Genomic DNA, 27,406 nt, shown 5'->3' with positions numbered 1-27,406 from the left:
TCTGCTTTCTGTCCCTTAGCCAATTTCATAACCATGCAACCACTGGCCCTTTAATCCCATGGGCTTCAATTTTGCTAACAAGTCCATTATGTGGTACTTTATCAAACACCTTTTGAAAGTCCATATACACATCAACTGCACTACCCTCATCAAACCTCTCCATTACTTCATCAAAGAACTCAATCAAGTTAGTCAAAACATGATGGGGGAGAAATTCGGTATCGCCCCGTTTGGGGCGTAAGTATCGGCCGGGCGCGAAATTTTGCGCCCGGCGCAAATTATCGCCACCTACTGCTAAATTGGCCTCCTTCGCCCAGGAGGTGATTGGAGCACTAAAACAGGTGCTGCACGACTGTCTTAAGGCGCTAAGCCAGAGGAGCGAGGCGCTACCTCCGAGGGCGGGCGCAGCGCAGGTGCTGTCAGTTAGCGATTGCACACAGACACGCTGGCGCCGGTCAGCTCTTAAAGGGGAGGGTCGATCTTGAATTGCAGCCACACCCTGCGCACCGGAGCCCTGAATCTCGGCCTGGACAGAACTGTTGCCACATACTTAAGTCAAAGACCATGGAGAGGGCCAGGGAGCGAGCGCAGCGGTTCAGCGAGGGGGCCTTGGAGGCTCTGGTTGGCGCGGTGGAGCACAGGCGATCTCTCCTGTACCCGGACAATGGCAGGAGGCCGCTGCCCAGCGACTGTCGAAAAGCTTGGAGGGAGGTGGCTCACAGAGTGACCTCCAGCAGCATGGTGCCTAGGACCCCTGTGCAATGCAGGAAGAAGTTCAACGACCTCACTCGGGTCATCAGGGTGAGTGCCCTTTTCAGAATCCTCTTCATCCCTGCATCTCGACCTCACTTTATGGCCAAAGGGTCCTGCAAGCCCCAGTGCCCAGCATTCATCCAACACCTATGGCCCTTTCAGGAAACTCACACGCACATTCAGCATTTTGCGCACTGTAAGGGCTATTCGACCATGGGAGACATTGCAGCCAAGATCAGGGCTGCACACTGTAAGGGCTATTCGACCATGGGATGCATTGCAGCCAAGATCAGGGCTGCACACTAAGGGCTATTCGACCATGGGAGGCATTGCAGCCAAGATCAGGGCTGCACACTGTACTCAGACCCCATCCTTTCTCTTGCAGGGCAAGCTGGCGCATAATAGGAGGCAGCAGCAATGGACCGGGGGAGGCCGGCCTCACCTTCAAGCCCTGACCGATCTGGAGCAGCGTGTCCAACGGATTATGGCAGGCCAGGTGTTTGGCCCCGTCGCCACTGGAGATACCAACCCCGTTCTGGCCAGCAATGGTAAGGTCATCACCTTTTTGACCTCTTTCCTTCCACTTGTTCCTCACACCAGCATCCTTTGCCACTTTCGAGCCAAATCAGTACATCGCAGCACTCATGCCTCCCTTGCTGCCACCCTGTCCTCACGCTAAAGCCACTCTTGTACCTCCCTGCTTTCAGATGCTGATTCACCAGGTGAGGAGGCGGGCCCTCAAGCTGCCACTGTGCGTGATTCTGAAGGCAACGACGAGGAGGAAGCTGGACCATCAGTGCCACCCTCAGCCGAGGCAGCCCATGGCCATAATGGGGACACGCCTTCCCTGAAGGGGAGCAGGGGGGAATGGTCTGAGGAGGGTGAAGCTCCGGGGCCCAGCGGGCTGCAGCAACGCGAGGGGGGTAGGGAAGCTCGGAGGCCGTCTCCCCAAAGGGAGAGTCTGGCCTCGAGTCCTGCTGCACTGAGCGCGGACGAGGTGCGGGTCCTCGCTGAAATGAGCGCCCAGGCTGCAGTGGCAAGGATGCCAGATTCCATTGAGTCACTGGCAAGGAGTGTCCAGGACTTCGGCGCAGCACAGGCAAGGATTGTCCAGGACTTCGGCGCAGTACAGGCAAGGATTGTCCAGGACTTCGGCGCAGTACAGGCAGCTGCCACGCAATTGCTAAGTGCTGCAATGCAGTCAGTGGCTGGTCTCATGCAGACGCAGATTGATGCCACACGAGCACTGACTGCTGCCACCCTCACTGGATCGGGCAGGATTCCCAGGGGCCCTCACCGCGCCGCAGCAGGCCAGCAATCTGTGCTCCAGCAGATTGCTCCGCATGCTGCAGTGCTGCCCCGTGGGAGTGCCAGTGTGTCGGCCGAACAGGGAGTTGCTGTCCTCTCTCAGGATGACAGCATTCCTGCTGCCAGCACTGTCACTTCTCCACTGCAGCTGCCACCACCTCTGGGACAGACTGCTGCCGCCCATGCAGAGTTGGAGCAGTCAGCAGCCGGGCCCTCCAGGCCCAGAGCTGGTCCAGGCCGTCCCTCAAGGGCATCTGCAGTCTCAGTTTCTGACACTCAGCAGCCTTCCCCCAGCCTTGCTGCAGCCACTGGGGTCCCATTACGGAGGAGCTGCAGGGTGGGAAGGGGCCAATCTCGAAAGCGAAGCAGATCACCCTCAAAGGGCAAAAAGTAGGAGGTGTGGCAAAATGTTGTTAATTGTTTTATTGAAGGCCGAGGATCGTGTTCATATTTTTGTTACTGTTTTGGTCATTGTCTCCAGGTTGTGAGAGCCAGTTATGTGACTGACTTTTTTTGAGGGTTTCTTTCTATTACTTTGTCATGCGGGAAGGGTACACAGTTTGTTAAATAAAGAAGTGTCTTTATTCAGAATGTGCATGTTTGCTCTTTGAACTAATTGTTGCCTTGACCGGCTTAGGGGTTGCGGCATGGTTCCATTCAGGTTCTTTGAATGGCAGAAGCCATTCCCTCAGAGGGGGCCTAGAAGCGACTTGCTATAAGCCGCTGACAGACGGCCCTTGCACTTTGTGCCTCCCTCCCGTCTTGGTGCTGCTCCTCCTCCTGCTCCTCCTCCTCTGCTGGTGCTCCAATGTCTGGTGGCAGTGGCTGAGTCCTGAGGATTGCAAGGTTATGCAGCATGCAGCACACAACAACGAAGTGGGAGACTCGCTCAGGTGAGTGCTGAAGGGCTCCTCCGGAATGGTCCAGACAGCGGAACCGTTGCTTGAGCACGCTGATTGTGTGCTCAACGATGTTCCTGGTAGCTTGATGGCTCTCATTGTATCATTCTTCAGCAGGGGTGCTGGGCGAACAGAGTGGGGTCATCAGCCAGGTGCACAGAGGATAGCCCTTGTCCCCGAGAAGCCAGCCTCCTGGGTGAGCCAGGGCCTCGAAAAGGTCTGCCACAGAAGTCTGGCACAGGATGAACGCGTCGTGGCTGCTGCCTGGAAAGTGGGTATTGACAGCAAGTATCAGCTGTCTGTGGTCACAGACCAATTGGACGTTCAACGAATGGAACCCCTTTCAGTTGCGGAAATCCTCGGCATTCTCTTGCGGCGCCCGCAAAGCCACATGCATGCAGTCAATGGCACCCTGCACCATGGGGAAGCCCACTATTCTTGCAAAGCCCATTGCGCGTTCTTGCTGCTTGTCCGGGGTCATGGGGAAGGAGATGTACTGTCGTCTCCTTTTAAAGAGGGCATTCGTGACTTGACGGATGTAGCAATGCACCGTGAACTGGGAGATATTGGCAATGTCCCCAGTAGCGGATTGAAAGGAGCCAGTGGCATAGAAGTTGAGAGCCACTGTTACCTTCACTGCCACCGACAGAGACGTCCTGCTCCTCAGTTGAGGCTGCAGATCTGACTGAAGCAGGTGGCAGAGCTCAGTGACCACCTCCTTGCTGAATCGCAGCCTCCGAAAACACTGCTCCTCAGACATGTTGAGGTATGAGAACTGTTGGCGGAAAACCCTGGGACGGTAAGGTCTCGTGTGCCGACGCCTGTTGGCCCTCCTCCGTCTCGCCATGATTGCCACTCTCTCTCTGCGTCTCTGTGCCCTCTCAATGTAATGGAGAAGCACGACGTTCCCATCCATTGCAGCCCCTATAGTATGTGGCCACTCAAATTTATGTCGGTGAAAAAGCAAAGCAACTACAAAGTTCTGGTCAGAAGCCAAAAGTACCTCAGCGTGCGCTGACTCAATGCAGAAATCTCTCCCCCTTTGTCTCTCTGCAAATCTCTCTCTCTCTCTCAGAAGGTGTGGTCCAAAAATGGCTACCACAAAGAAGCCAGGAAGAGCCCCCTTTAAATAGCGCCCCTCCAGCCCCACAGCGACTGGGAACCATTCCAGTCAACCTGTTGTTGGGAGCGACAGGCGGAAAGGTGGGGGGCGCCACTGAATTTCCGGTCCAGGGCGCCCCAAGGATGTTGCACTCTGAAATGACGTTAGGATCTGCGTGCGCAGCTGAGTGGGCGTTGCGGTTTAGCGCCGCCGCTAAATGTCCGCTTAATTTCGCGAGAGGCGCAGGTATCGCAGTGCCCGGGCGCTAGCTGGTTCGCGCCCCACTTATCGCCCTCTTAAGGCACTAACGGGTGGCGCAACCAATTGAATTTCTCCCCCGATGTGTCTTTAATAAACCTGTGCTGGCTTTCATTTATTAACCTATATTTTTCCAAGTGCCAATTAATTTTGCCCTGGATTATCATCTCTAAAAGTTTCCCCACCACTGATGTCAAACTGACTGGCTTGCAGTTGCTGGGTTGATCCCTCTCCCCTTTTTTGAACACAGGTGTAACATTTGAAACCCTCCAGCCCTCTGGCACCTCTCCCATATCTAAGGAGAATTGGAAGATTGTGGCCATTGCCTCTGCAATTTACACCCTTACTTTCCTCAGCAGCCAAGGATTCAATCCATCTGGACCAGGTGACTTTTCTAATCTGAGCGCTGCCAACCTTTCAAGAACCATCTCTTTAACTTATTTTTACCACGTCAAGCTCACGGCTGGCTGGTTGGAGACAAGGGCTATTCGCGCTCCACCTGGCTCATGACTCCCCTCCGCAACCCCAACACTCCTGCCCAGCACTCATACAATAAGAGCCAAGCTGCCACCAGGAACATCATCGAGCAGACCATCAGGGTGTTCAAACAACGGTCCCGCTGCCTTGCCAGCTCGGAGGAGCCCTCCAGTACTCGCCGGAGCGGGTGTCCTGTTTTGTGGTGGTCTGCTGCATGCTCCACAACTTGGCCATCATGAGTCCTTGCCACCAGGGATTGTGGGACCACCTCTGGAGGAGGAAGAGAGAGAGGAGCAGGAGGAGGAAGAGGAAGATGAGGAGGATGGAATTGAAGGCCGATAAATCCCCAGGGCCTGATAATCTACATCCTAGGGTACTTAAGGAAGTGGCCCTTGAAATAGTTGATGCATTGCTGGTCATCTTCCAAAATTCTATAGACTCTGGAGCAGTTCCCATGGGTGGAGGGTAGCTAATGTAACCCCACTATTTAAAAAAGGTGGTAGAGAGAAAACGGGGAATTATAGACCGGTAAGCCTGACATCGGTGGTGGGAATAATGCTAGAGTCCATTATAAAAGATGTAATAGCAGAGCACTGGAAAACAGTGACAGGATCGGGCAAAGTCAACATGGATTTACAAAAGGTAAATCATGCTTGACTAATCTACTGGAATTTTTTGTGGATGTAACTGGTAGAATACCAGGGTTTGGTGCTAGGACCCCAGCTATTCAAAATATATATTAATGATCTAGACGAGGGAACTAGATGTAATATCTCCAAGTTTGCAGACGACAGAAAGCTGGGTGGGCGTGTGTGCTGTCAGGAGGATGCAGAGAAACTCCAGTATGATTTGGACAGGTTGGGTGATTGGGCAGATGCATAGCAGATGCAGTGTAATGTGGATAAATGCGAGGTTATCCACTTGGTGGCAAAAACAGGAAGACAGCTTATTATCTGAATGGCAATAGATTGGGGTCACAGTCTAAGGATAAGGGGTAAGTCATTTAGGACTGAGATGAGGAGGAGTTTCTTCACCCAGAGAGTGGTGAACCTGTGGAATTCTCTACCACAGAAGGCAGTTGAGGTCAATTCATTAAATATATTCAAGAAGGAGTTACATATATTTCTTAAGGCTAAAGAGATCAAGGGATATGGGGAGAAAGCAGGGAGAAGGCACTGAATTTGGATGATCAGCCATGATCTCATTAAATGGCGGAACAGGCTCGAGGGGCCTAATGGCCTACTCCTGCTCCTATCTTCTATGTTTCTATGACAATGAGGAGGATGAAGAGGAGAACAGGTGCGAGGGAGGAGGCAGCCACTCAGTCGGGGTACTACCGGGACGATGCGCACGGTGATGACGTCACGATCTCCGGGCAAAGGAGATCAGGGTGCAAGGCCATAGTGCCGCCGCAAAACTCCCGCCGAAAATGGCGGGAGTTGATGTTAGCGCTGCACCCAGCCGCAAAGTCATTTGCGCTCCATTAGCACCCCCGGGGACGCTAACGGGAGGCACAAAGGCACCCAATTTCGCCCCCTAAAAGTTTTGCCACCACTGACGTTAGACTGACTGGCCTGTAGTTGCTGGGTTGATCCCTCTCAACTTTTTTAAACACAGGTGTAACATTTGCATTCCTCCAGTCCTCTGGCCCCTCTCCTATACCTAAGGAAGATTGGAAGATTGTGACCATAGCCTCTGCAATCTCTGCAGGACCATGTGATTTTTCTAATTTGAGCGCTGATAACCTTTCAAGTACCTCTTTATTTTATTTTTACCCTATCCAATTTCTCTACTACATCCTCCTTTACTGTGACATTGGCAGCATCCACTTCTTTAGTGAAGACAGACACAAAGTATTCATTTAATACCTCAGCCAGGCTCCCTGCCTCCACCAAAAGATCTCCTTTTTGGCCTCTAATTGACCCACCCTTCCTTTGACAACCATTTTACTATTTATATATTTTATAAAAGATTTTTTGGATTTCCTTTTATGTTACCTGCAAATCTTTTCTCATACATTCTCTTTTCCCTCTTATTTCCTTTTACAGTCTCCCCCATACTTTTTGTATTCAGCTTGGCTCGCTATTGAATTATGAACCCGATATTTATCATAAGCATCCTTTTTCAGTTTCATTTTAATCTCTATCTTTTTAGTCATCCAGGGAGTTTCAAAAGGCTTTCAATAAGGTTCTGCATAAGAGATTAGCGTGTAAAGTTAAGGCACATGGGATTGAGGGCAAGGTATTGACTTGGATAGAGAACTGGTTGGCAGACAGAAAGCAAAGAGTTGGAATAAACGGGTCTTTTTCCGAGTGGCAGGTAGTGACTAGTGGGGTACCGCAGGGATCGGTCCTTGGACCCCAGCTATTCACAATATATATTAATGATCTAGACGAGGGAACTAGATGTGTTGGCCCAGAAATTCGGGTCTCCACGGATGAGTACCCACGGGGTACTCACCCGTAGGCCCAATGGAAGTGCCGGTTACCTGCATGCAACGTGCATGCGCGGGAAACCGGCACTTCCGTTCCCCTGAACGAAGGGGTTCAGAGGTCGAACGCGTGCGCAGGGGAGGCTGCGCGTGCGCATCAAACTTAGGTTTTTTTTTGCAGGTTTTCCCGGGAGGGTAAGTCTGCAGAAGTTAAGACATTTAAAAAGCAGTCGTAAGGCCTGCTTTTCACAAGGTAAGTGGTGAATTAATTAAAATTAAAACATTTTTTCCACAGGTTTATTATTTTTAAATACTTTAAAGCAAGGTAAGTTTATTTTTAGCCCCGTTAGAAAATAAAAAAAAAATTTCAAAAATTTAAATTATTGTTTAAAAGTTATTTCATGTAATTTATAGTTTATTTAAAAAATGCATTAAAAAAATTTATTTGAAGATTTAGTGCTATTTTGGGGCGTAGTATTTATAAGTTTTGACAGCTCTTCCTGTCAGACTTATGAATGGAGCATTCCCTGCTCCGATTGGCTCCCCATGGCCCACGTGATCCCAAGGGATGCATCAAACTAACTGCGCCCCTGCGATACGCAAGCACTGCGCGCCGGCAGTTGGACCAGGCCCCGGGTCGGAATTCCACGCGGGCCCACAGCTCAACGGCCGGTGCGCAAGTTAAGTGCAGGTTGGGGGCTTTCACCCGCGGGAAACCCCTGACCCGAATTTCTGGGCCAATATCTCCAAGTTTGCAGACGACACAAAGCTGGGTGGGCATGTGTGCTGTGAGGAGGATGCCGAGAAACTCCAGTATGATTTGGACAGGTTGGGTGATTGGGAGGAAGCATGACAGATGCAATATAATGTGGATAAATGCGAGGTTATCCACTTTGGTGTCAAAAACAGGAAGGCAGATTATTATCTGAATGGCAATAGATTGGGAGAAGGGGAAGTGCAACGAGACCTGGGTGTCCTTGTGCACCAGTCGCTGAAGGTAAGCATGCAGGTGCAGCAGGCGGTTGAGAAGGCAAATGGTAGGTTGGCCTTCGTATCGAGAGGGTTTGAGTACAGGAACAAGGATGTCTTGCTGCAGTTGTACAGGGCCTTGGTGAGACCACATCTTGAGTATTGTGTGCAGTTTTGGTCGCCTTATCTGAGGAAGGATGTTCTTGCCATGGAGGGAGTGCAGCGAAGATTCACCAGACTGATACCTGGGATGGCAGGAATGACGTATGAGGAGAGATTGGGTCAATTGGGCTTATACTCGCTGGAGTTTAGAAGAATGAGAGGGGATCTCATTGAAACTTATAAAATTCTAACAAGACTAGACAGACTAGATGCAGGAAGGCTTTTCCCGATGGTCGGGGAGTCCAAAACCAGGGGCCACAGTCTAAAGATAAGGGGTAAGCCATTTCGGACAGAGATGAGGAGGAATTTCTTCACCCAGAGTGGTGAACCTGTGAAATTCTCTTCCACAGAAGGCAGTAGAGGCCAGTTCATTAAATATATTCAAGAAGGAGTTAGATATATTTCTTAAGGCTAAAGGGATCAAGGGATATGGAGAGAAGGCAGGAACAGGGTACTGAATTTGAATGATCAGCCATGATCTCATTGAATGGCCGAGCAGGCTCAAGGGGCCGAATGGCCTACTCCTGCTCCTATCTTCTATGTTTCTATGCTTCTAGCTTTGGATGCCATTCCTTTCCCCCTTGTGGGAATGTGTCTAGTCTGTACCTGAACTATCTCCTCTTTGTAGGCCTCCCATTGCTCATTTCCTGGTTAACCTACCAATCTTTGATTCCAATCCACCTGGGCCAGATCCCTTTTCAACTCACTGAAATTAGCACTCCTCCAGCTGAATATTTTCACATTTGATTTTCCCTTATCCTTTTGCATACTCCAGTCCTTATGTGCTTAAATCTCTGGAGTTGGTCTTGAATCTATGACCTTCTTAGTCAGAGGAGAGAGGAAATTAATGCTAGCATCCACAATAAAGGCCTACATGGGCAGAAGAATGATTTGCCCCTTTTTGTTAAGGAACAGACCAAATCACACGGCAAATGGCACATTTTCAGTTTAAATTTGATTTGGCTCCCATCCTTAGCTACACGCATGGCCTTTTAGCTGCCTCATATTGACATGTAACTTAGCATGTCACAGTTCCAGTGATGTTGGTTATAATAGTTGGTAGCTTGGCATTGGTCTTGCTAATGCAGTATAGCATTAGTACTATCCTGCCAGTAAGTACTGCATTAGCACTGTTCTGACAAACCGGTCGCTACAGTTGTAGAATTTATATTTTAGGGCTTTGTTTATAAATGTGATCATGCTAATGCATCAAATTCTTCTTTTTCACCCATACTACAGGGAGCTGAGATAATTGTATTTCCAGAGTATGGTCTGTATGGCTTTGATTTCAGCAGAGATTCTATTCTTCCATATTTGGAGCCTATCCCAGATCCTACTGTTATTAAATGGAATCCCTGTCTGGATCCGACGACATTTAATAATACAGAGGTAGGGGCTGTACAAAATTTGCACTTAATTAAAGTATCTTGTTACTTCCTAATAAATCTTGTATCTCTTTTGCAACTCTTAATTGTAAGCATTTAGTCAACTTACCCAGAATACATTGCATAAAGTGGACATTTACTGATTGTAACATTGCATTGGTTTCACTGTAAATTTCTCCAAATTTTACAGCACATTCCATATAGAACTGTGTGTAGAATCTATTAATATTTGGATTTTAAAAATGGTTTTGAGTTTGATGGGGTGGGCTTGCAAAATCACGCTCCTGGCATTGGGGCTTGCCCACTGGGAGTGTATATTGGGAATTGGTTTGTGCGCCATACACTATTTTCCATCCATTCCTTTTAATGGACAGAAATCCGTGGCAGGAATTCCCAATATGCGCTCATGGCAGGTGAGGCTTCTCACTGAGTGTGGGTTTGTAAAAATACCCCATACATTTCATTATTAGTAGAATAATGTTCGGGGCACTGACAGAAGAAAAGGCATTCAGCCAAACTAATGAAGGGTCAATTTACAAAAAATTAACTTTCCTTCTCTCTTTCAGATGTTGACTAACCTGTTGTGCATTTCCCACAATTTGTTTTTATTTTAAATTTCTAACATTTGCAGTTTTTCTTTTTTATCAATATTGCTCAAGTTTTTGACTTTTAAACCCCTCCTAAACAAGTACTTGCCTAGCTCTTTTTTGAAAGAAAGACTTACATTTGTAGAGCGCCTTTCATGACCACCGGACGTCTCAAAGCTCTCTACAGCCAATGAAGTACTTTTTGAAGTGTGGTCACTGTTATAATGTGGGAAATGAAGGACATACATGACACATTAACTTGGTTTTTCAGGGAGTCTGGTTCTCATTTCCATTATTTGTGGGGAAAATGTTCTTCTGATCAGTGCATCGGCGGGAAACTCAAGCGGCAGAGCGGGGCTATAAAAGCCCCAGAGACCAGGTAAGGCCTCACAGCGTCGGCGGGAATCTCGAGCGGCAGAGCGGGGCTATAAAAGGCCCCAGAGACCAGGTAAGGCCTCACAGCGTCGGCGGGAATCTCGAGCGGCAGAGCGGGGCTATAAAAGCCCCAGAGACCAGGTAAGGCCTCACAGCGTCGGCGGGAATCTCGAGTGGCAGAGCGGGGCTATAAAAGCCCCAGAGACCAGGTAAGGCCTCACAGCGTCGGCGGGAATCTCGAGCGGCAGAGCGGGGCTATAAAAGCCCCAGAGACCAGGTAAGGCCTCACAGCGTCGGCGGGAATCTCGAGCGGCAGAGCGGGGCTATAAAAGCCCCAGAGACCAGGTAAGGTTTACCAGTCTCCAGTCTGGGAACTCGGAGGGAAGGAGAGAGGTAAAAAGTAATCCAAGTGACGTCACCAGAAAGTGGGTAAGTGATTAGTTGGTGAGTATTTCTCCCTTTTTAAGCTTAAATCTCTTTGGTTTATAGTTTCTAAGGTGTGATATTCACCATCTAGAATTGGGGCAGAAGGTATTTAAGAATAATATTAATAAATTTAATTAATTACATAGAATGGGAGATCAGGTGATGTGTTGCTGCTGCAATATGTGGGAGCTGGTGGACACCATTGATGCTTACGGTGATCACATTTGCAGTAAGTGTTGGCTGCTCGAGGAATTCCGGCTCCGTGTTGAAGAGCTGGAGTCCGAGCTTCAAACACTGAGACACATCAGGGAGTGGGAGAGTTACCTGGACTCTGTGTATCACGAGGTATTCACACCAATTAGATTAATTAATTCAGATGTAGTCCGTGGCCAGGGTCAGGATGGTGTGACTAGAAGTGAGGCAGGTACGGGGATCCAGGAGGTAGTGTTGGAGGAGCCGCAGCCCTTGCACTTGTCCAACAGGTTTGAGGCCCTTACTCCCTGTGAGGATGGGAACAGGGACTGCGGGGAGGATGAGCAACCTGGCCACAGCACCGTGGAGCAGGGGGCCATTCAACTGGGGGGAGTTAAAAGAAATGTTGTAGTGGTAGGGGATAGTATCGTTAGGGGGATAGATAGAGTTCTTTGCAGCCAAGAGCGAGAGTCCCGAAGGCTGTGTTGCCTGCCCGGTGCCAGGGTTAAGGACATCTCCTCTGGACTGGAGAGAAACTTGGAGTGGGAGGGGGAGGAGCCAGTTGTCCTGGTCCATGTTGGTACCAACGACATAGATAGGACAAGGAAGGAGGTTCTGCTGAGGGAGTTTGAGCAGCTAGGGGCCAAATTAAAAAGCAGAACCACAAGTGTACTAATCTCTGGATTATTACCTGAGCCACGAGTGAATTTGGCGAGGAGAAATAAAATTAGAGAGTTAAATGCGTGGCTCAAAGACTGGTGTGGGAGAAATGGGTTTTGCTTCCTGGGACACTGGCACCAGTACTGGGGCAGGAGGGAGCTGTTCCATTGGGACGGGCTTCACTTGGCCAGTGCTGGGACGAGAGTCCTGGCGGATCATATAACTAGGGCTGTAGAGAGGGCTTTAAACTAATTAGTGGGGGGGAGGTTCCTCGAGAGCAAATAATAAAAATGACAACAGAGAAGGTCATAGACTTAGGTAGCAGTGGGGAAATTAAAAACCAGAGCGTGTCAGGAAGGGGCAGAAGGTATGGAGTAAAAGGTAAAGTAATAAAAAGGGCAAAAGCAGGAACTAAGTGTCACAAAACATCTTTGAAAGTTCTCTATCTGAATGCACGTAGCATTCATAACAAAATAGACGAGTTAATGGCACAAATATCTACATATGGGTATGATCTTGTGGCCATTACAGAAACATGGCTGCAGGGTGACAATGCCTGGGAATTAAACATACCAGGTTATTTAACAATCAGGAAGGACAGGCAGGAAGGAAGGGGAGGTGGGGTGGCTATGCTAATGAAGGAAGGAATCACTGTAATACAGAGAAATGATATTGGGTCAAAAGATCAGGATAATGAAACAGTTTGGGTGGAGGTAAGGAATAATAAGGGGAAAAAAACACTAGTGGGCGTAGTCTATAGGCCTCCGAACAGTGGCAACTCTGTTGGACGGAGTATCAATCAGGAAATAGTTGAGGCTTGTAATAAGGGAACATCTATAATTATGGGGGATTTTAACTATCATATTAATTGGACAAATCAAATTGGGCAGGGCTGCCTTGAGGATGAGTTCATTGAGTGTATTAGGGATGGGTTTCTTGAGCAGTATGTAACTGAACCGACCAGGGGGCAAGCAACCTTAGATCTGGTCCTGTGTAACGAGACAGGATTAATTAAAAATGTCCTAGTAAAGGATCCCCTTGGAATGAGTGACCATAACATGGTTGAATTCCATATTCAATTAGAGGGTGAGAAGGTTGGATCTCAAACAAGCGTGCTAAGCTTGAATAAAGGAGACTATGAAGGTATGAGAGCGGAATTGAGTAGAGTGGATTGGGAAAATAGATTAAAGGGTAAGACGATACATGATCAGTGGTGTACATTTAAGGAGTTATTTTACAACTTCCAAAAAATATATATTCCACTGAGAAGAAAAGGGTGTAAAAGAAAAGACAGCCATCCGTGGCTAAGTAAAGAAATTAAGGATAGCATTCGACTAAAAACAAGGGCATATAAGGTAGCCAAATCTAGCGGGAGGATAGAGGATTGGGAAAACTTTAAAAGACAGCAAAAAATAACAAAAAGATTGATTAAGAAAGGGAAGATAGATTATGAAAGTAAATTAGCAAAAAATATAAAAACAGATAGTAAGAGTTTTTATAGTTATATAAAAAGAAAAAGGGTGGCTAAAGTAAATGTTGGTCCCTTAGAGGATGAGACCGGGAAATTAATGGTGGGAAATATGGAGATGGCAAAAACACTGAATGAATATTTTGTATCAGTCTTTACAGTAGAAGACACTAAGGCCTAGAAATTCAGTTGGCTGCGCCAGCCGTTAGCGCCTTAGGAGGAGCAGATCTCAAGCGCTAGGCACTTAGCGCCCAGGCGCAGCGCGATCTGCGCCTCGCCCCAACTTCAGTAGACATTTATCGCTGGCGCAAAGTCTTTGCGCGCGCTCATCTGCGCGCGCAGATCTTGACGTCATTTCGGCGTGCAACGCCCTTTGTGCGCCCGGAACCGGAACTTCACTCGCGCCGCCCCATTGTGCGCCGGGCGGCCCTAACGACTGTTGAGTGGAACGGTACACAGCCGAGGCGGGCCGCGGGGAGCGCAAATTAAAGGGCACTTACCCTGCACTATAAAGGGCAGCCATTTTGCAGCATTCACTCTTGTGCAACGGATTTTTGGAGAGAGACCAAGGAAGAGAGCTTACTGCTTTGGCCCAACACTAGGACAGGTATTTTTGGCTTCAGGCCAGAGCTTTGCAATTCTCTTTGCCTTCATTGAGATCTCAGTGTTTGCCAGCATATTATGGGGGCTGCATTGGGTGCCAACGCTGAGTTTCAGCCTTATGTCGGAAGGGCTTACAGACGTCGTGAGAGAGTGGCAGCCCTGGCTAGACGCAGAGGGGGCAACAGGCGTCGCCAAGTGAGGCCTTACCCACCCAGGGTATACCGCCAGCAGTTCTCCTATCTCAACATGTCTGCCGCGCAGTGTGTTAGGAGGCTGCGATTCAGAAGGGAGCTGGTTGCAGACATCTGCCAGCTGCTTCACAGAGATCTGCGTCCACAGCTGATGCGCAGGACGTCTCTGTCGGTGGCAGTGAAGGTGACGGTGGCTTTCAACTTCTATGCCATCGGCTCCTTCCAATCCGCTGCTGGGGACATCGCTAACATCTCCCAGTTCGCCGTGCATTGCTGCATCCGCCAGGTGACCAATGCCCTTTTCAGAAGGAGACGTCAATTCATCTCCTTCCCCATGACCCTGGACAAGCAGCAGCAGCGTGCAGTGGGATTTGCAAGAATAGCGGGCTTCCCCATGGTGCAGGGCGCCATTGACTGCACGCATGTGGCTTTGCGGGCACCTCTGGAGCATGCCGAGGATTACCGCAACCGGAAGGGCTACAGCTGGTGTGTGACCACAGGCAGCGCATCCTAGCTGTCAATGCCCACTTTCCAGGCAGCAGCCACGATGCCTTTATCCTGCGACAGACAACTGTGGCTGACATGTTCCAGGCACAGCCTCACCCAAGAGGATGGCTTATCGGGGACAAAGGCTATCCTTTGTGTGCCTGGCTGATGACCCCGCTCCGCGCGCCCACGACCCCTGCTGAAGAGGCATACAACGAGAGCCATCAAGCGACCAGGAACCTCATCGAACAAGCAATCGGCGTCCTGAAGCAACGGTTCCGCTGTCTGGATCGCTTCGGGGGAGCCCTCCAGTATTCGCAGGAGCGAATCTCCCAATTCGTCGTCGTTTGCTGCATGCTGCACAACCTGGCTATCCGCAGGACTCAGGCACTTCCACCTCACGTTGGACCACCACCTCAGGAGGAGGAGCAGGATGAGCATGAGGAGGAGGAGGAGGAGGAGTACCAGCCCAGGAGGGAGGCAGAAGGTCCAAGGGCCGCCTGTCGGCGGCTTATTGAACGTCACTTCTAGGCCCCCTGTCAGGGAATGGCTTGTGCCAATGAAAGAACATGATTGCAGCCGCTCCGCAAGCCCTCAGCCGGTTAAGGCAACAAACACTTCAAAGATCAAACATGGACAATGTGAATAAATAAAATTGTTTATTGTACAAACTCAGGGCCCTTCCCACATGAAAACCAAAAACACACGAAACCCCCAAAAAACACTCACACACATGAGTCACTCCCACAACCTGGGGAGGATTAACCAAAGATGTAAACAAAAATGGCCTCATCCTCGGCCTTCAAAAAACAACCATTCCAAAAAACAACACATTTGGACACACCCTCTACTTTGTGGCCTGCGAGGGCGATGCCTTCTGCAAACTTTGGCGGCCCCTGCACGCCCTGCTGCTCCTCCTCAAAGTGAGGCCAGTGGCTGCTGCAAGGCTGGGGGAAGGCTCCTGAGGGGCACATGTCGTGATGGCAGATGCCCTTGGGGGTCGGCCTAGACGAGGTCTGGCCGTCGAGGGGCCGGCTGGTGAATGCTGCAGCTGTGGCTGGGCAGCATCAGTCGCTGCAGCAGCTCGTGGCAGCTCCACTGGGGGAGTGGCAGTGGCGGCTGGAGGAATGGGGGCAAGCTGGCGGATGGCAGGCGCTCGCTGGTCGCCTGAGACACTGGCACTCGCCCGGGCCAGCACTGCAGCATGCGCAGCAATCTGCCGAGGGACAGACCGCTGTGCTGCTGCAGCGCGCCAGGTGCCCTGGCGATGCCTGGCTGACACAGCGAGTGTGGCAGCAGTGAGTGCCCGTGTTGCCCTGTTCTGTGACCGCATCAGAGCAGCCAGTGACTGCACGGCACCACTGATCACCTGGCCAGTCGCTGCCTGAGCTGCCCCGAATTCCGCCAAACTGGTGGCCTGTGAGGCCCCGAATTCGGTCACACTCCGAGACAGGGACTCGATGGCCTCAGGCATCCGTGCCACTACCCCCATGAGCTCCGTGTCCCGGCACTCCGAGTCCGCGGACATGTCCTCGAGGTGGCGCATCTTCTCGGCGTTGACCATCTCCGGACTGGAGGCCGGACTCTCCCTCTGGGGAGAAGGCCACCTAGCTGGCCGACCCTTCCTGCGTTGCTGGACGCCGCTAGGCCCAGCAATTGGACTCCCCTCCGACCCTTCCCCCCTCTGGGGAGAAGGCCGCTGAGCTTCCACCCCCCTCCCGCGTTTCTGCAGGCCGCTGGTCCCAGGAGCTACACTCCCCTCCTACACTTCCCCCAGGCTCCCCTCCAGGGAAGACGTCTCCCCTACATTGGCATGGCTTGCCGCGGCTGAGGGTTCCCCTGATGGGCCGCCTTCCTCTTGCTCCTCCTCCTCTTCTGAGGGGCTGTCACTGGCAACTTCAGGGACTGGAGAACCGCTAATGTAGTTCCATTATTCAAGAAGGGGAGTAGGGAAAAACCGGGGAACTTCAGGCCAGTGAGCCTAACATCAGTGGTGGGAAAATTATTGGAAAAAATTCTGAGGGACAAAATTAGTCTCCACTTGGAGAGGCAAGGATTAATCAGGGATAGTCAACATGGCTTTGTCAAGGGAAGATCATGTCTGACTAATTTGATTGAATTTTTTGAGTGGGTGACTAGGTGTGTGGATGAGGGTAACGCAGTGGATGTGGTATACATGGATTTCAGTAAGGCCTTCGATAAACTCCCGCACAGGAGACTGGTCAAGAAGGTAAGAGCCCATGGAATCCAGGGTGCCTTGGCACGTTGGATACAAAACTGGCTTAGTGGCAGAAGGCAGAGGGTGATGGTCGAAGGTTGTTTTTGTGACTGGAAGCCTGTGGCCAGTGGGGTACCACAGGGATCGGTGCTGGGTCCCTTGCTGTTTGTGGTCTACATTAATGACTTGGATATGAATGTAAAAGGTATGATCAGTAAGTTCGCGGATGATACAAAAATTGGTAGGGTGGTAAATAGCGAGGAGGGTAGTCTCAGTCTGCAGGACGATATAGATGGGCGGAACAGTGGCAAATGGAATTTAACCCGGAAAAGTGCGAGGTGATGCACTTTGGGGGGACTAACAAGGCAAGGGAATACACAATGAATGGTAAGACCCTAGGCAAGACGGAGGGTCAGAGGGATCTGGGTGTGCAAGTACACAGATCCCTGAAGGCGGCGGAACAGGTGGATAAGGTGGTAAAAAAGGCATATGGGATACTTGCCTTCATTAGCCGAGGCATAGAATATAAGAGCAAGGAGGTTATGATGGAGCTGTATAAAACACTGGTTAGGCCACAGCTGGAATACTGTGTGCAGTTCTGGTCGCCACACTACAGGAAGGATGTGATAGCTTTGGAGAGGGTGCAGAGGAGATTCACCAGGATGCTACCAGGGCTGGAACGCTTCAGCTATGAAGAGAGACTGGGCAGATTGGGTTTGTTTTCCTTGGAGCAGAGGAGGCTGAGGGGGGACATGATTGAGGTGTACAAAATTATGAGGGGCATAGATAGGATGGATACTAAGGAGCTTTTTCCCTTAGTAGAAGGGTCAATAACTAGGGGGCATAGATTCAAGGTAAAGGGTGGAAGGTTTAGAGGGGATTTGAGAAAGAACTTTTTCACCCAGAGGGTGGTTGGAGTCTGGAACTCACTGCCTGAAAGGGTTGTGGAGGCTGGAACCCTCACAACATTCAAGAAGCATTTGGATGAGCACTTGAAATGCCATAGCATACAAGGCTACGGACCAAATGCTGGAATATGGGATTAGATTAGACAGGGCGTGATGGCCGGCGCGGACACGATGGGCCGAAGGGCCTCTATCCGTGCTGTATAACTTTATGACTCTATGACCATCTGAAAGCAGGAAGGCACAAGAGTAGCTTTAGAGTGAGGAGAGGGCGTCAGCGAGGGATGCATGAGTGGTGGCATTCAGCGCATTGGTCGGACAGTGGCAAAGGATGTAGATCTGATGCGCAAGTGGGACGAGAGAGGTCCAAAAGGTGATGTCCTTACCATTGGTGCCCAGAACAGGGTCGGCATCTCCAGATGCAACGGCGCCAATCACCCGGGCACCCATGATGCGCTCCACGCGCTGTTGCAGCTCAGTGAGCGGCTGGATCTGGGGTCCGCCTCGCCCGGTCTCAGTCCGGCTCCTCTTATTATTGGCCAGCTTGGCCTGCAAGAGAAAGGACGACCTCTAAGTACAGTGTGTAGCCCTGATCTTGTGTGCACTGCCTCCCATGGTGGAATAGCCTGGCCAGTGTGTAGCCCTGATCTTGTGTGCACTGCCTCCCATGGTCGAATAGCCTGGCCAGTGTGTTAAGTGCACAATGTGCAATTGATGTTCATGACTGTCCCATAGCTGCTGCATGAGGGCTGGCCATTAGGGCTTTCAGGTCCCTTTGCCCATATTGTGAGGTGCACATGCAAGGATGAGGAGGACACTGGAAAGGGTACTCACCCTGACAATCCTGGCGAGGTCATTTAGCTTTTTGCGGCATTGTACAGCGCTCCTGGGGACCTCACTGTTGGATGTCACCCTGGTGGCGACATGCCTCCAGGCTTTCCGGTAGACGCGGGCCGCCGGCTTCTTCCCATTGTCCGGAAACAAGATATGGCGTCTCTTCTCCACAGCGCCAACCAGCACCCTCAGATCATGCTCTGAGAAGCGCTGCACTCGTTCGCGGGCCTTCTCCATCCTTTCAGGCGCTATTTGGGTCCAGCAGCAGTGTTCAGGCCTAGCTGGAGGGCTGCAGTGTCCAGGGCGTGGCAGCAGACCAACTCGACCCTTCCCCCTTAAGAGCTGGCCGGCGCCAGGGTGTCTGCTGTCAATCAAGAAATGGCCGCACCTGCGCTGCGCCCGGCCTCAGCGGTATCGCTCAGCACCTCCGGCTTAGCACCTAAAGAGAGCCGTGCATCGCCAGTTTTAGCGCTCGAGCAAACTCTTAGGGCGAAGCTAATGAATATCGGCGAAGTGGCCTCGAATTTGCGCCGGGCGCAAACTTTAGCGGCCGCCCGACTTTACCGCCCCAAAAGTGGCTATAATGAATTTCTAGGCCTAAGAATATCCCAACACTGGACAAACAGGGGGCTAAAGGGGGGGAGGAGCTAAACACGATCAAAATCACTAAGGAAGTGGTACTCGGTAAAATAATGGGACTCAAGGCGGATAAATCACCTGGACCTGATGGCTTACATCCTAGGGTCTTGAGGGAAGCGGCAGTAGGGATTGTGGATGCATTGGTAATAATTTTCCAAAACTCCCTGGACTCGGCAAAGGTCCCGGCAGACTGGAAAACTGCTAATGTAACACCCTTATTTAAAAAGGGCAGTAGACAGAAGGCTGGAAACTATAGACCAGTGAGCCTAACATCTCTGGTAGGTAAAATTTTGGAGTCCGTTATTAAGGAGACAGTAACAGGACATTTGGATAATCATAATTTAATAGGACAAAGTCAGCATGGTTTTATGAAGGGGAAGTCATGTTTGACAAATTTGCTGGAGTTCTTTGAGGAAGTAACATATAGGGTGGATAAAGTGGACGTAGTGTATTTAGACTTCCAAAAGGCATTTGACAAGGTGCCACACAAAAGATTATTGCTTAAGATAAAAAATCACGGGATTGGGGGTAATATTCTGGCATGGATAAAGGATTGGCTATCTAACAGAAGGCAGAGAGTTGGGATAAATGGTTCATTCTCAGACTGGCAATCAGTAACTAGTGGTGTTCCGCAGGGGTCAGTGCTGGGTCCCCAACTCTTTACAATCTATATTAACGATTTGGAGGAGGGGACCGAGTGTAACATATCAAAGTTTGCAGATGATACTAAGATGGGAGGGAAAGTAGTGAGTGAGGAGGACATAAAAAACCTGCAAGGGGACATAGACAGGCTAAGTAAGTGGGCAGAGATTTGGCAGATGGAATACAATACTGGAAAGTGTGAGGTTATGCACTTTGGCAGGAAAAATCGTAGAGCAAGTTATTATCTTAATGGCAAGAAACTGGAAAGTACTGAAGCACAAAGGGATCTGGGGTCCTGGTGCACGAAACTCAAAAGGTTAGTATGCAGGTGCAGCAAGTGATTAAGAAGGCCAATGGAATGTTGGCTTTCATTGCTAGGGGGATAGAATATAAAAATAGGGAGGTATTGCTTCAGTTGTACAAGGTATTGGTGAGACCGCACCTGGAATACTGCGTACAGTTTTGGTGTCCATGCTTAAGAAAAGACATACTTGCTCTCGAGTCAGTACAAAGAAGGTTCACTCGGTTAATCCCGGGGATGAGGGGATGGACATATGAGGAGAGGTTGAGTAGATTGGGACTCTACTCATTGGAGTTCAGAAGAATGAGAGGCGATCTTATTGAAACATATAAGATTGTGAAGGGGTTGGATCGGGTGGATGCGGGGAGGATGTTCCTGATGATGGGTGAAACTAGAACTAGGGGGCATAGTCTTAGAATAAGGGGCTGCTCTTTCAAAACTGAGATGAGGAGGAACTACTTCACTCAGAGGGTGGTAGGTCCATGGAATATGCTGCCCCAAAAAGCTGTAGAAGCTACATCATTACATAAATTTAAAACAGAAATAGACAGTTTCCTTGAAGTAAAGGGAATTAAGGGTTACAGGGAGCGGGCAGGAATTTGGACATGAGTCTAGGTTCGGATCGGTCATGGCCCTGTGGGTAGCGGAGCGGGCCCAGGGGCCGTGTAGCCTGATCCTGCTCCTATTTCATGTGTCTAATTCTGTTAGGTTCAGGAGATGGTTCTGTGATAGTGGATTGGCGGTTAGGATCAGATCAGCCATGATCTTATTGAATGGCGCAGCAGGCTCGAGGGGCCGATTGGCCTACTCCTGCTCCTATTTCTTATGTTCTTATGTAAACACTCATTTGAGATTTGTTCACTTAATGCCTGTATTCATTCTTTGCTCACAGTCCAGGTTAGACAGCAGATTTCTCTCTTTTCTTAGGCAGTCCCTCGGAACTGAGGATGACTTGCTTCCACATTAAAAATTAGTTCTCAGGTGACTGATGAGTCCAATGCGCGACCTACAGTCCCTGTCACAGGTGGGGCAGATGGTGGTTGAACAGCGGGTGGGTGGGGTGCTTGGGTTGATGTGCATTCCTTCGCTGCCTGCACTTGGCTTCCGCTTGCTCCCGGCGAAGAGACTCGAGGTGTTCAGCACCTTCCCGGATGCTTCTCCACCACTTTGTGTGGTCTTGGGCCAGGGATTCCCAGGTGTCGGTGGGGATGTTACACTTTTTCAAGGAAGCTTTGAGGGTGTCCTTGAAGCATTTCCTCTGCCCACCTGGGGCTCTCTTGCCGTGCCGGAGCTCCGAGTAGAGCACTTGTTTTGGGAGTCTTGTATCAGGCATGCGGGCAACGTGAGCCGTCCATCGGAGCTGATTGAGCATGGTCAAAGCTTCGATGCTGGGGATGTTGGCCTGAGCAAGAACACTGACATTGGTGCGCCTATCCTGCCAATGGATTTGCAGGATCTTGCGGAGGCAGCTTTGGTGGTACCTCTCCAGTGCTTTGAGGTGCCTGCTGTACATGGTCCATGTCTCTGAGGCATACAGCAGAGCTCCGTAGACCATACAGCAGATTTACATCTATGTTATCTATCACTTTCAGTTTTGAGTCCTGGAAGAAATCTCGTCATACCTCTTTGAACCCTCCCAATCTATTTTGAAATCTTTTTGATGCCTAAAGCCACACACTATATAAAGGGCCACTGTTTTATGGTGACTGAAGAAATCAAATTCTGCTTCATTTAATCGGATTCTGGCATTTTTCCTATATTTTAGGGGTTGCATTCCACAATCTGTATTTCTAATTAGGGCTATTGATTTATGGAATATGAATAAATCATACTCTGATTTTATTGCATGTGATTACAGGATTTTCTGGGATTTTGCTAGGATTTTGGGGGATTTCACTCCATGTTTCTATCCATTTTTCCATGAAAATGATAAGTCAGTGGCATTGACTATAGGGGTGATACTCTGCTCCCAGCGAGGTGTTGCACTTGCTGGAAGAGTAGTTAGGAAATAGCGCTGCGACATGATAGTCCCAATTCTCCAAGCCATGTACCCTGCAAGCATGGCTCCCCACTAGGAGCAGGAGATTGAGGAATTATGCCTTATATGCCTCCAAAAGAAACTAAGGGCTAGAAATTAGGTATAGCCCCGCCAGCTCGCTTCCGCCCAGAATTTACCGCTGGGCGCGGAGCCACTCGTGCCCATCGGATATTCAGTTTCAGCGCCCCAAGTCGAGGACGGCCGCTGTTCAAGGGTGTGGCCGCCCCCGCTTGTGGCGCTGAAACTGAATATCGGCGCGCTAGTTGCCGCAGCGCCACCCGCAGCGGAGCGGCAGGCTGCGGTACTGCAAGCCTTCCTCCCTCTCTTAAGGGGGAGGTGCCTGCAACAGCCGGAGCCCCGATCGCGAGTGCCGGCAAAAGAGCCCGGCACAACGGAGAAGTGCCGGGCTCCCGGAAACCAGCCGGCAATGCCGCGGGGGGGGGGGATGGAGGAGGCCGGGGAAGGAGGTGCGGGCAGGCGGCCGCCGAAAAAGCGGCCGGCCGCACCTCCACCTTAAACGCCCCACTAAGGCTGCAGTACGGACCCGGTCTCTGAATGTTATTAGCGGCCGCCACGGAAGAGGCGGCCGCTACTGAAGATGGGGGTCGGGCCGGTGTCGGGGCAGAACCGGGGCACTGCGCACACCGATGACGTCATCGGTGGCGGCGCAGCGCTACCGGCTACCGCCGCAATTAGCGCGTCACTGAATTTAGCCCGAAGTTTCCAGACTGGCGCAGAAGCCCTCTTTGGGCGGTAACTGGGCGCAAAGCCCACTGAATTTCTAGGCCTAAGGATGTACAATAAATGCCAGCGTCAGTAGTGTCCACTTGCCGTTTCATTGTGTACCTGTTTCATGTTTTATTTCCCACTGTGCATTATCTTGCATTTAGCCACATTAAAATTCTTTTGTCATTACTTCTGGCAAAAATAATGACAGGTTAAACGGCTAGGGAGAAAAATTCGGTTGCTTTGCGCCTCCCGTTAGCGCCCCGCTCGCGCCCCAGCTGTGATCTTCGGTAGCGCCCCCTAACTTACCGTTGGATGCTATGTCAGACGGGGTCAGGGGGGCGCATACCTGCGGCCGAGGTGGCGCTAATTAAAGGCGAGGTGGCGGGCGGCCATTTTTGTTGCTGGCTGCCTGCCAGCACCTGCCCCCGTTGCCATCTCCGGCCTCCACTTCAGCCCCCCGCGGAGTGCCAGCTGCGCTCCATGAGCCCGAAACTTCTCTTGAATGCCGGGCTCTATTGCCGGCACTCCGATCCCTTGTGGCCCAACTGGGCCCCGGGTCGTACTGCACAACGCCCTTCCCCTTTAAGAAGGGGAGGATGGCCTGCAGTACCGTGGCGCTGCGGCATATAGCGCCGCGATATTCTCTTGCAGTGCCCCAAGAGGGAGGCGGGGTGCTTCCAGTAGCACCACGCATCCCTCTTGGGGCAATACTGATGAATTTCAGCCGTGGGGGGCGCTAATTTTTTCGGGGCACTAGAAGTAGCGCCGGGCGAAGTTAGCGCCCCAAAGAGGGTGCGACTCAATTTTTCCCCCCTAATGTTTAACAAAAGTACTTGCATTTGTATACTGCTGATTTTATGATTGTGGAGTTGTGCAGCAGAATTCTGTCTGCGGATTCTGTCTGCACTTGTACAACACACTGTTTCAGAAATAGAGTTAGATTACAACAGTATGAGAACTTCAATGTTAAGTAAACCGCTGCTTCAAACACACTTTAGTGAGGGATGAGATTTTTGCAGAGAAGGGTATACCATGGTTCCTTGTTCTTTAATCCTCTGTTGAAATAAGACATACATTCATCACAAAATTTGGTAATATTTTCCTATCTTTTTTTTTTAGGTCCTTCATCAACTGAGCTGTATGGCAAATAACAGCAATATGTACTTGATAGCAAACATGGGGGAAAGACAGACCTGTGAGCATAGTGATCGTGGGTGTCCATCAGATGGAAGATATCAGTTTAATACAAATGTGGTTTTTGATGCTGATGGTGTTCTAATAGCTAAATACCAGAAACAGAACCTTTTCTTTGAAGATTATTTCGATACACCTAAGGTTGTGCAGCACGTCATCTTTAATACATCTTTTGCCGGAAGATTTGGCATCTTTACCTGCTTTGATATATTGTTCTATGAACCAGCAGTAAGCTTGATTGAGAACTATGGTGTGAAACAAATTATATTTCCCACAGCCTGGATCAACTCGCTCCCACTCTTGTCTGCAATCGAGTTTCAGCAAGCATTTGCAACTGCATTCAATATCAATCTTCTTGCAGCCAATCGGCATCATCCTGAATACAATATGACAGGAAGTGGCATCTACATGCCTTCAGATTCCCTCTATTACTACAACATGGAGAGCAACAAAGGAAAACTTCTTGTGGCCAACGTTCCTATAAATACACCCAGCAAAGTCCACAGCCTGGAACTGTCAAAGTCTCAGATGACATCATCATTTCTTAAGAGGAACATTGGCCCATTGACAAGTTCAACAGTGTCCCACATGGATGGTCCTGGTAGTATCTTCCATGCTTTGATGATGCATGATAATTATACTTTTATCTCTGTGACAGGCTTGGAAGGTAACCTCCACGTCTGTTCCAACACCCTGTGTTGCCATGTAACCTACGAACGTAGTAACACAACCCGTAATCTGTATGCTTTCGGAGCCTTTGATGGGCATCATACAAAATATGACCTCTTCTACCTGCAAGTATGTGCCTTGGTGAAGTGTGCAGGCTCTAGCTATGACACCTGTGGACAAAGCGTTACAACTGCCTCTGACATCATAGACTTTACGTTGTGGGGGAATTTTAGCACGCACCATATTTATCCAGAAATACTAGCTACTGAGATGAAACTTTATCGTGCAGATACCAGAGGCTGGGGTGACAATAATTATTACATGACTAAGAAGAGGATGTCAGCAGGACTTGTGACTGCAGCACTCTATGGGAGATGGTATGAAAAAGATTAGGTTTATAAAATGCAAATAGATTTCTGAGTGTGATATTCTTAAATAAAATATCAGGGCGGAAGTTGTGGTTGGTATGCCTTTGAAATTGACCGCACGTTTGGGATTTCCACATCCGCTTGCACATGTGCTGAATCCCGAACTTGCGATCTGTCAAGTTCCGACTTAACAGATCCTCCGCTGCGACTGTCAGACCCTGATTGGTGATGCAGAGTTGTGCTAATTACCCACCAACTGCCCAGCAATTACGCAGGAAAATTTTACGGTTGTTGAAGGGGAGGGGGGATATGCAGCAGCTTGAAATATACACCAGTTATTTTCATAATGATAAAAATGTAATTAAAAATTATCGTCAAAATAAATATATCTACCTAACAAATATCTCCTCTTTCTAATTATTACAACTGATCCCAACACAACTCGCGGAGACAACTAGGCAAAGGGTGAAAACAAACTACCAAAGCTCCGACGTCATTTTGTTTCAGAGCAAGATTACAAGGATGCTTTATTAGAAAAAGATGCCCTTTATGCAATAGCTGCGAAGTATTTCACAAAACTGGTTCAACAGCGGAAAAAAAAGGAAAACAAGCAGCTAACGTTTTCGGGTAACTGTTTGAAATGCCGATGACATAGCTGACTATTCCCTGAGGCTTTCATGATTTGAACCAATTTAACAAACAAATAATGAAATGTAATTTCCCTGCAGTGAAATATTTGCACACAAAAAATCTAGACACGCAGGATATTTGCATCGCCTCCGCCAAAATTAAGCATTAACAAATCATGAATGGGCATCGGAGATTTCTGTTTCCTGATTGGCGCACCGCCCCATGTGATCCCAGGTACGCTTATTCACATGGTGCGCCCCTGGGATCCGTGGGCCACTGCGCTGCGGACAACTCTGCAGCGAAAGAATGCAAGTTTTCGAAGGGGGCCTCGCACCAGGTAAGTGCGGATTTCTCTCAGAGGTCGGCACCGTACTCCTTAGCTACCGACTGCAATTTCAGAGCCATCATCTTTGCAAATGATTTGCAGATATTTTACAATTAGAGTACACATTCTTTGGTGGGATCCTGAAATTTGGCCACTTCCATCAGGAAAAGAGAACTTTAGAAATCCGATTAGGCACTTTACAGCCTTCCGGACTCAATATTGAGTTCAACAATTTCAGATCATAACCTCGGCCTCTATTACATTTTTACTTACATGTTTTAGCCACACCTTTGTTTTGGTTCCCCCCGCCCTTTCCTTTTTTTTCTCTCTCCCACATGGCAGCTGTCTCCCATTCAGCCAGCGCATTTCACACCTAATCTGAGCGGTCTTTCGTCTCCACTAGTCCCATCACCATCTCCTCTCATTTTGAATACCTCTTAATGGGCCAGAAATTGCTGAACGGGGCTTGCAGCCCCGTTTTTGCACTTACCCCGCGCTCCTGCCGATCAGCTCCAGGGACGCCTGCACTTGCTGAAACAGAAAGAAGAATCCCGGGCAGCGTATGACGTCACGCTGCCCAGGAGTGCAGCCAGCGCGAAGCCAGGAGCGTGCAGTGCAAGTGAGACACGCCCCTTGAGGTCTCAGTTTCACTGGACACGCCCCCAATGTTTCTGTCAAGCTGCTAAGCATTTTTACATGCAAAGCAGCAATTTAAATAGGTTTTTGGAAGTTTTTTGAAGATTTTGGTAACTTTTATAAACTTTTTAAAATGTTTACATTATTTTGAGTAATCTGAAGTAGTTTTAAAGAGAATTAAAGCAATTTAAAGACTTTTAAAAGCCCTAAAAGAATTTTTTAAATTCCATTTATTTATTTAGCAATGTCGTCGTCATACGCGTCTTCACACTGTTCCCTTTGGGGAACTGTATGAAGTGGTGGAAGGATTTATGGCCATGATTAACGCTCATTCTGTGACCGTAACCATCTTTGAACCAGCCATTAGGGCGGTTAGTCCTATGGCGGGAGGGTTTTACGGGCTCCCACAAGCTATACAAGGAGGGGGGGCCACCCACACCCACGGACGCAAATATCCCACTGGATGTCAACCCAGAATTTAGAGCCAGAGCTCCGACTCCACTTGCCGGGACTGTCTGGAGCGGGGTTCGAAACCCTACCCTAATC

General features: G+C 49.5%; 1 protein-coding gene across 2 annotated transcripts in view; it reads left to right on the top strand.

Moving 5' to 3' along the window:
- The window catches only part of LOC147117232 (biotinidase-like), a 28,200-nt gene extending 2,530 nt beyond the window's left edge, over window positions 1-25,670 (top strand). The window contains exons 2-3 of one of the 2 annotated variants that reach the window (XM_085988037.1): window positions 9,599-9,748; window positions 24,158-25,670. In XM_085988037.1, coding sequence (XP_085844163.1) covers window positions 9,599-9,748; window positions 24,158-25,294 — 1,287 coding nt within the window. In that variant the 3' untranslated portion in view covers window positions 25,295-25,670. The remainder of the gene's footprint in view (window positions 1-9,598; window positions 9,749-24,157) is intronic. The other variant, XM_085988038.1, reaches the window with a different exon arrangement.
- Window positions 25,671-27,406: the final 1,736 nt, after the last annotated feature.

This window comes from Somniosus microcephalus, chromosome 5 (assembly GCF_052327205.1).
Source record: "Somniosus microcephalus isolate GS21.2 chromosome 5, FLI_Smic_1.0, whole genome shotgun sequence".
Classification (NCBI taxonomy): domain Eukaryota; kingdom Metazoa; phylum Chordata; class Chondrichthyes; order Squaliformes; family Somniosidae; genus Somniosus; species Somniosus microcephalus.
This window is presented reverse-complemented; position numbering and strand designations above follow the sequence as displayed.